General features: G+C 40.1%; 1 protein-coding gene across 2 annotated transcripts; it reads right to left on the bottom strand.

Annotated features, from left to right (window-relative positions):
• Positions 1-4713: 4713 nt before the first annotated feature.
• On the bottom strand, positions 4714-7838 carry LOC116713194 (uncharacterized). 2 transcript variants are annotated; one of them, XM_032553257.1, is made up of 3 exons: positions 6806-7838; positions 6400-6405; positions 4714-6088 (listed from the first exon to the last, which is right to left on the bottom strand). In XM_032553257.1, exons 1-3 carry the CDS (start codon positions 7067-7069, stop codon positions 5396-5398), a joined length of 963 nt encoding a protein of 320 aa, XP_032409148.1. In that variant the 5' UTR covers positions 7070-7838; the 3' UTR covers positions 4714-5395. The 2 variants fall into 2 exon arrangements, with proteins under 2 accessions (XP_032409148.1, XP_032409147.1); XM_032553256.1 differs by having other exon boundaries at positions 4714-7075; positions 7623-7838.
• Positions 7839-9557: the final 1719 nt, after the last annotated feature.

The following is a 9557-nucleotide window of genomic DNA, read 5'->3' as shown; positions in this document are numbered from 1 at the left end:
CCCATTGATCAACAGCTGCTGGGCTTCTCATGCTGGGCTGGATGGCTGGGAAGGCGACAGCAGCTGGCTGGGAGAGAAGGTAATATCTGGGACCCCGAGCCTACAGGCTGGGACCTGGAGGAAAGTTGAAGCTTTTGGGGGAATTGGAGGGGGTCTGGGGTCACACAAAAAGGCCAGAAAGGAGCAAGTTTGTGTGAGCAGAGAGGGGAGCAATGGGGGCAACAGGCGAGGGACAGCGCTGCCAAGGATGAGCGGCGAGGTTCTGGACCGGAGCCAGGTGCTGAGAGGGGAAAAAATGCCAGAAGGAAACAAAGAGGTTAGATCGAGTTAACGCCAAGATGAGCCTTTCGCATTTTGAACCTTTCGCATTTTCTCACGTTACAACCACACACAGGGCCGGATCTGCAGGGATGAGGGCCTCTGGGCTGGAAACCGTTTTGGTGCCCTTTCCACTAAAGAGAAGCTACTTTGCTAACGCAAATTACTGTACATTAATAGGTAAATGTATACATAAAACATGGTAGATTTAATACGTCTCTTGGCAGGTGACTCCATGTTGTTCCCACCCTCCCTCCTGTAACTTCATCATTTTCAAATACATGACTATTGATTATATTCTAAAAAAAAATCAAAAAATATTATTACAACTCACCTGATATGGGCCCAGTATTTGCAAAAACTTAATTCATTCAAATGAATAAATAAATAAAAATATGTGGAGCCGCCCCAAAATTAGGGACCCGGGGCTACTGCCCCTGTAAACACTCTCTAAAGTCTCAATCAGCCTTAGTCTGGTAAAAACCAGCACCTTGTACTAACTACACTTCACTTCGTACACAGAGTCTGGGCTCCTGGCCATTTAAAATTAAATGCTTCCTGGAGGTTTAAAATTTTACACAACAGCCAACGTTTGCCTGCGACGTACATGACGGACCAGTTCAACACTAAGAAGCTTACTGGAAGTTGCCTGCGCTGTAAGCAACCGTCCTCCACTGCAGAGAAAGGAGCGCCAAACCGAACGAGGGGGGCAACACGGACTGAACGGCTTTGTTAACTTCCTTCGCCGTCATCGCTAAAACTACCAGCAGACTGTCGTTATTAAACAGCGCAGGAAATCGACGTCATTGTTCACAGCTTCTGCTTCTGTTTGCTGATTGCCCTGGTCAAAAATTGACCAGCAACGATCCAAGTGAAGGGGAGAAAGCCTAAGCTGTACTGAAAGCGAGCTTTGAATAGAACGGAGTAACGCAAGACGGAAATGGCCAGGCTATGCCAAACCACACGTCAGTGTTTTTCTGTGGGATTTTACGTGATTGATCAACATGAACAAATGGAGAACTGGGAAATGAACATTAAGAAAACAAGCCGCATGAAGAACAAGGAACAACGGAGAAAGGGCAGCGAGAAAGCCGAGGACAAGTTTAAAGCAAAACTAGCTTATAAAACAATACCCCGCGCTTCAAGCGTCTCGCGGCTGTTCAACTCATCACCAGGATGTGAAAGAGATGGGAACAAATCCAGACCTAAGACATCAACCTCAGCTGACAGAGAAGCGGAGCATTTCTCAGAACCATGAGAAGTTGCTGAGTTGCAGTTTGTCACCAGTCACCCAGGGGACACAGCAAACCTGTGGAAGGTGCCCTTTTCAGGCAAGAAAAAATATAAATTACTTTTTAGCAAACTGCTGATGCAGAAACGCATACTGCACATCATCCCTAATGAACATGTGATCAAAATTAAACCCACAGCGTAGCGGACAGCTGACACCTGAACACAGTGGAATGTAGTGGTGGCAGTATCGTCATAGTTGACAGGGATTATGCATTTCCCAGACATGTTGTATGATTTTATAGCACAATCAAGTAACTATGTTACCTTCAGTTGTTCCAAAAATGCTATATGTATCAAATGTGACTTAAAAGAAATTTGACTTTGTAATTTAATGGCTTGAAATTGGGCCTCTGTCTCTTTTAAAACTCCTGCTCTTTCTGAAACTCCGCCTTCAGGAAGACATCACAACATGGCTCCTCTATTAACCCTTTAACAGAGTTTTTATCAGCGTTTTACAGAGATGTAGTTCACGTAATGAGTTCCAGGTGTTTGCTAATTGCTGCTGGCTAGTCTGAAGGAGCTACACCTTGAATGTAGCTCCACCCAGGTGTTTTACACGGCTGAATGGTTGCCATGGGAGATTAAATGATTTCTAAAACGTACATGAACGAATCAAGGCAACACTCCAGGCATGTTTTTGAAGAGGGAAAAGCATTACAAGATGATGTAAAAAAAATAAAATAAATAAAAGAGTTGATTTAACATAATACTGCCATTTAAAACCACTTGCAAATTAAGATTCAGGTAACTGTTTAAATGCAAAACGTAGGTAAGATGTTTTTCTCGACGTCTTTCCTGCGACCGCCGCCGGTCGTTGCAAGCGATAGCGAGCTCTGTAGTTCGGTGTGCGAGGTTAAGCGCTGAACAGAAGCTGATACGAGAGCTGACAGCTGTGAATGTCGTCGGCCGTCACACATCTGCTGCGTTTGGACCGGTTGACAGAGAGGCCACGGTGCGCAGCGGCAGGAGGAGGAAGAGGAGGAGGGAGGGGCTGGAAAAACACGGAGAGAGGACCTGAAGCAGGTGAAGGAGGGTCGAGGGAGATGGACAGTAAACAAGCAACTTTACAAGCTTTTACTGCCGCACATTCCTCAGAGAGGTCGCACTCACACAGAAATGACCAAACAGATCAGAGAGCTGCAGCCGACTGTGAAGCACCTTACCTGCACCTAGTAACACATTCAGACACACTGATGCATCGTTTTTCTTAAAGTCGGCTAGTTATTGAGCTAAAAAGTAAAAAAAAACAAAAAACAACTAAGATAGTTACAAAGTTCAGGCTCTAAGCCTTTGAGGGAGATCACTGCAGAGTGCCTGAACAAAAACCCACATGTGACCTAAATACAGCTGACCTTTGAGCAGGGGTCAGACCACCTTAAGAGAGAGGTGGTGGGGCCGAATGAAGCCCACCTGCTGGAAAACATTTCCACCTCCAGAAACAGACACTTAGAGGAATAGTTCAGATGGTATAATTCATTCGGATGAAGAGCGCCACATAGCTTGAGTCGTGTCAACAGATTCTGTGAAGTGAACACCAACAATCACACCACATCTCTGGACTTTTCACCTAAAAGCAAATGAATTTAATTATTTATCTTTACAACTTGCAAGTGCACAGTGCGGTTTCTCTGATCTACCCACAGGGATATTGCTTCTTTTTTTCTCTTTTTTTTCACACATTGGAGAAAAGTTACAGGCCAGAAAACATGAGGCTTTGAACTCTTAATAGATGCTGAAAACATCCAGTAGTATGAAGACGGTCCAGGTTGACTCAGATTTGTGAAACGTCTGTCATGATAAATCAAACAAATCATGAGCGCAGCAGAAAAGACAGAACATGACGAGGAAGTTTGGTTATTCTATTTGAACAAAAATAGAACAAAGAAAGAACAAGATAAAGTGAAAAGAACAACAAAAACATTCACTTCCATCTAAACAACATTAAAACATGGTGAAGTTCTTAAAGTTTAGCACATGGACTGACCAAGCATGCTTGTTTTAGATTAAATTTGAACCAGACATATATGTACATATATAAATATATATAAAGATGTCCACCAAAGTCCAATCTTTGTATGTCTGAATGACAGATCACTTAAACTAATCTTTACTGTGACCTGATAAATACTTTGCAGACTTTTGCGTAATCTTACTAGATCGCTAAAACCAATAGCTCTCCATGTTTTCTGAAGGACTTTTCATTAAAAAATTTTTCCAAGTAATTTTCAGTGCAGTTCTTGTGTCTACAGGGAAAGCATCCTGTGGAGTGTGCTTAAGTCTATCTAAGAGTCATGTCAGCACCTCTAAGGTGCTTCATCCATCTGTTGATCATCTACTGTAGAGATTCTTTTCTCCATACGACATGCAAAATAACAATGGAATTTGTGGTAACGCATCAATCAATTTCCCAGGTATAAAATACTGGGTTTTTATTATTATTAGTTAAGTTGTTAAGTTTCAAAGAGATCTGAAGCCTTTTTAAGGCTATATCTCTGAATAAATGGTTTATAACTGGATTAAAATTAAGCTTTCAAAACAAGTCAAATTTAAGACTTTTAAAGACCTTTTTATTGCCACCTTGAACAAAATTTAAGACAGAAAAAAAATCTAAAAACGGGATGGTTGGGGGAACTTGCAGCATTACAATCAAGGATAGCTGAATCTGTGCCCATCAGAGAGGCGCATAAAGGTAGCTAGCTAGCTAGCTAGCTGGAGTATATTAGCAGCTAGTTAGCAGCTAGCCTCAACTGCCTTAAGTCACAGAGTGCAATGAAGATGCATTCATGGTGTGCGACTAAAACTTTTGCTTGACAGAAAAGTTCTGCGAGGAAAAAAAGAGGCAAAATTAAATAGTTCTGGAACGGCAACATTTAAGACCTGTGATTAGTGTATTTAAGGCGAACTAATATATCAGTGATTCTTGAGATAAGGGACAAAATGGTTTTAAAATTCTTCCACCAAAAATGTTATTTATTCCTGAAGTTATGTATTCATACATGACAAATAATGTTTTGGGAATGTAAATATGTTAAGGTGCAGGCTCCCAGCTGCAGCATTTTCTTTTAAATTACATTTTTACTGGATCTGACTGAGAAATTTGTCAACACCATCAGACAAAAATAAATTGGTATAAAATTATTTTTTAATGAACTTATGACTGATATTTTTACTCTCTGTGGTGTCTTAATTATTTTAATTATGTCCATGTTTTTTAAATTAATCATACCACAATTTAAACATTTATTTAGTCTGTATTTAATTACTCCAGTTCAATTGATACAAAAAACAATTTTGAAAGTAATCACCACAATGAACAGTGTCATTTATTAGTAAAAAACACATATGCACCAAATACATGAATTCAGACATTTCACAAACAAATGCCTATCAAGAAACAAAATAAATATTATTTTAAACAAAATGCAACATAAACTACATCTGACAGAGTTGACGGCACATGACGGTGTTGACACAAAACTGATGGTGGTGACAAACTAGTAAGTAAAAAGAAAACACTGAACTTGAAATGACATTTAAGAAGAATTAAATGCTGAAATGTTGTAGAATGTGAAGATATGAAGAAAAAATGTGAAATAACCATATTTAGATTTCAAGGAACATCTAAATTTTTGAGAATGTACCTTTGTCACTGAAGTCATCAACCAGGACGATTTTCAATCAAAATGTAAAAGATGAATACAAACAAAAATATACACGACAGAACTTTTTGAAATATATTGTGAACTAATTCATATCTTTCTAAATCGCTTAAAAGTCAGAATATTTAATCCCCAGGCAATAGACGTGTCACATATTCTCCTTCAATAAAATCCATAACAGCTGGTGAAATGCGGTATACACCCCTGGTGCTGCTTGTGCGGACTGGTGAGGATGGTTTTCTCAGCCTAACTAGGACATCCGAAAATGGCACAAAGCAGATATCCCGACGACCTTGTTTTTGCTTGAAGCTAAGAGTTGGTCCATGAGGATGAAAAAATTCCACTTGTACATCTTCGTGCTCTTTGTCAATTTGTAAGGCTTTAGCCAGCCACCATTTTCCATCATACATCACAACAAGCCAGTCTTCACTTTGGACATCACAAGGATCTATCAGGGTTGTTGTTCCTTTAGGTGTCTTGCTCGGCTCCTTCTCCATTTCCTCCATCAGCATTTCCAGAGGATTTTGAACTTTAGCAGTGGTTGAACTTTCATGGACATCTGGGTCCTGTGTTGTGTTGCCAAAAGAGTGAATGGTGGGACTGAAGCACTTGCAAATCTGTGGCTCTCCGCAAAAACATGAAAGGAACCTACAATGGATGACATTCCCCTGAGCTAGCACTTGGTGAATGTTTCTTGTTCCTGGAATTGATTTCAGGGTTTGCAGGAGGAGAGAGTCATAAGACTGAAAATCTTCATTTGTCACAAATTGCAGCTTGACACCACTTAAGCTGTTGGACACCTTGTCAAAGAATAATTTGCCATCTATGATATCCTGACCTCTCAGCACAATACTGTCAGCACATCTCTTCACCGTCGCCCCAATGCCATCTGGAGCGCCTTTGCCATGTGATGTTGGGAAGAAATTCCATGTAGCTTTCTCAAATCCCAGACGTTGCGGGACAACACAGAGGAGAAAGAAGTTCTTCTTATTTTTATATTGTTTGCTTGGACCATCAGACCAAAAGTGGATAGTGTTTATAGCCGGATATCTGATGTGAATATCTGTGAGGATTTGATCCATATAGGTCCATATGGCTGCAGCATCCTGACGCTTTGACTCCGAGATTGTGCAGAATCCTGCTTTTTGTTGCCCAGTGTAGAACATGCCTGGAATATGATGGGCATTGCTTTTCAACTCTGCAGTCAAGGCATGGTGGAAAACTAATGATCTTTTGATTAATGGATTCCTTAGTTTGCTCCCTTGAAGCATCTTTTTGGTCTTAGTCTGAGGTGAGTCTTTTGTTTTTTTCTTTTTACGTCTGTTTTTTTCTTTTATGCGTACAAGTCGCTTTTTTAGAGTGCTTCTCTCTTTTGATAACTTGTGAATTTTGTCTTTTAGTTCTTTGACCTGTCTTGAATGCCTTTTCCTCATTTTAGATCTTTCCCTTTCCCCTGCTGCCCGCTGCCTAGTGCTCCTTGGTTCTTCAAAATTTAAATCTACAGGACTCTGCGGTGGGGTATCTACACTTTTCTGGCCTTCCTTTGCTCTGTTTCTGCGTTCTCTTGCCTCCTTTTGTTTTTGCTTCCAAAGTCTTCTCTTACGTCTCTTATCTCTTTCACCCAGATTATTGATATGTTTTATTTTTCCCTCTTCCACTCTCTGTCTCCATCTTTTCCTTTCCTTTCTTAAAAACTCTTCCTTCAGCTCAGGCTGGCTATTTATTTTTTCTCTCCTTCTTTTCTGATACTCCCTGTTCCTTCTCTTGCGCTCCTCCACTGACAGCTTTTCTCTGGCCATTGTAGCCTGAAATATAGGCAATTATCATCAGTACACTGCTTGTCATGGGATAAACATACCCTTCCCTTACAAAATAAACTACATCTTATTAATTTTAAAGGACTAATAAAATTGTATTAAATTTAAACCATTAAACTTTACAAGTTGCTGAAAATAATCAGAAACATTTTTAAAAAGAAATACATGATGAATGTGAAGTGCTGTCAATTATGTAAAATACAGTAAAATGAATTAACTGCACACTTAAGTGACATTTGTCAACACCATCACTAAGAGAGTCAACACCGTCAGTTAAAAATCTGATGGAGTTGACATCTGACGGAGTTGACAAAACGCCATGCTAACTTCATTTATATGATGATATTCTGAAGGAGGCCATATTGTAGCTCATCAGTTCTTTTAAATCCTTAAAATATACTAAAATTAAGCATTTATTTAACAAAATTTCATCAAAATTTTGAAAAATGTTACTTATGGTGTTGACACTTTATGGTTGTGACAAACAACTTAGGAATAAAAAAGAAGAAAAAACAAAAGAATAATATAAGCTTACCAGAGCTGCTTATCCCCCCAAGCACAGGAAGAGAAAGGAAGTGGTCATGGGGTCCTCAGAATTTCTGGTGCCCTTCAATAATGCCTGATTTTTTTCACATTCTTTCTATGTCTGACGGTGTTGACAAAAACTGAGGACACAATTTCAATTGAATTTGAAAATACATTAAATGACTTTTAATTGCATTCATTGATAGTTATGAAGTTAGTTGTTTGAATACTTCTAAAATAATATATTATGACAACTAAATATAATTATTTTAGTTCTTTTAAACTATGATAATGTATTGAGTTCTACACCAGGACAAGGGCTTTTACAGACACCATTCACCTACTACAATGTTTAAAATAAAAAAATATTCAGCAAACACCAGGAAAACATACATTGTTGTGCTCAGATGACCCAGGTTAGTTTAGTCAGATATTTAAAAAATATATATTTGGTGTATATTTTATTCAAATTTTGTACTTTATCCATGGGACCTGTTTTGTCCCTATTCTCAAGAATCACTGATATATATTTTTAAAAACAAATTTAAGACATTTTAAGGACTTAAAATAACATTTTAAGCATGCCTGGACACTCTGTGTACGGCAAGATTGAAAACCAGCAAAAGTTCAAAGAAAAACGAAGCCAGACCATCAGAAAGCCAGGAGAAATACAAAGCAAGACCAGTTGAAAAATATTACAGGAAACGTAGCTGCTCTAACCGGAACCGAGTTAAGAAGAAATGAGGGGCGACTCGATACTGTGTGCTTATGCCCGCTGTGTGCACCAGTCAGCTGTAGGAGAAAACTCATTTGCTTGTCCATTTACTCCGCTTCCCTTCGCAGCACAATGCGGTGGCAGCTCCCACAAAGAGGCCTCACTGTGGGATTCAAATGAAGTGGGGGGGGGGAGAGGGGCAGCGGCGCTCGGAGGGGCTGAAGGGGCTGGTTGTGGGGTGCAGAGATTGAATTTGGAGGGGCAGTACGGACTGAAAGAGCCGAACAATAAAAGAAAGGGAGGGTGCTGATGGGGCAACAGGACAGAAAATCGGCGTAACCCGGGCCCTGGTCTTGGGACAGCGGTGCAATCTGTCCCGCTGCCACGCAATGCGGAGGAAGGCCAGGCTTTCACGCCAGCCGCCTCTGGTGTCTGAGTTTCAGCGTTTTCCCAACAGCTCGGCCTCCGTTTGGGACGAGCTGTGACACAAAAATGCGTTTCGTGCTCCGGACGGATGGAGACTCTGCGAGTTGCTTGTGGGGGATTTTTAGAGGCTGTTGTGGCGCATTCAGATGTAGTCAAATGGGGAGAGGAAGCTCGGCTAACGCAGGAAAATGAGCTGCAGGTGAAGCCGAGGTCACCGGAGCCGAGCTGTGGTCAGAGCGAGTAAACAAAAGTGAACAAAAACAGAGGTAAGGGAAGAGTCATGTAGGTCTCAGCTGCTTGAGTCACTTTTTTCCCTCTTTGGCTTTGAAAATTATGTGAACATGAAATCTGAGCAGTTTTAATTAGGAAACAAATATTACGTCTGAATTTAAAGAGTTTTCTATGGACATTTCCCAGTCTCATGGCTCCCTCTAGTGGCCGTTAATAAGCTCAACAGCAGAAGTTTGAGTGACATTTTGGAGGCTAATATTTACACACACGTAAATAAACCAAATGAGGATTACTGTAAATGGATCGCAATGAAATAGAGTAGATATGCCATTTCTGACACCAGTGCACTAAGGTTCTTAAAATAGCTGCAGTATGTACATTTTATTATTAGTGTTTACATATTTATTATAACATGAGTATAACATGACACAGATCATCTGAAAAGAAACATTGAGCTTTTCCTGTGATCTGTGAGCTTGACAGTCTTAACAAATATGTAAAAAGCATGTTATAAAAGTTATCTACTGCAGCTTTAAAGCCGTTAGATGAGTAGTGAAGTGTAATTTGACATAC

The sequence above is a fragment of the Xiphophorus hellerii genome, chromosome 22 (genome assembly GCF_003331165.1).
Source record: "Xiphophorus hellerii strain 12219 chromosome 22, Xiphophorus_hellerii-4.1, whole genome shotgun sequence".
In the NCBI taxonomy this organism is placed as follows: Eukaryota; Metazoa; Chordata; class Actinopteri; order Cyprinodontiformes; family Poeciliidae; genus Xiphophorus; species Xiphophorus hellerii.
Note: the sequence above shows the minus strand (reverse complement) of the source record. Positions and strands in the feature narration are given on the sequence as shown.

Excerpts from the sequence above, each read along its gene's own strand:
- LOC116713194 (XM_032553256.1), bottom strand. The coding sequence starts at position 7,069 with ATGGCCAGAGAAAAGCTGTCAGTGGAGGAGCGCAAGAGAAGGAACAGG.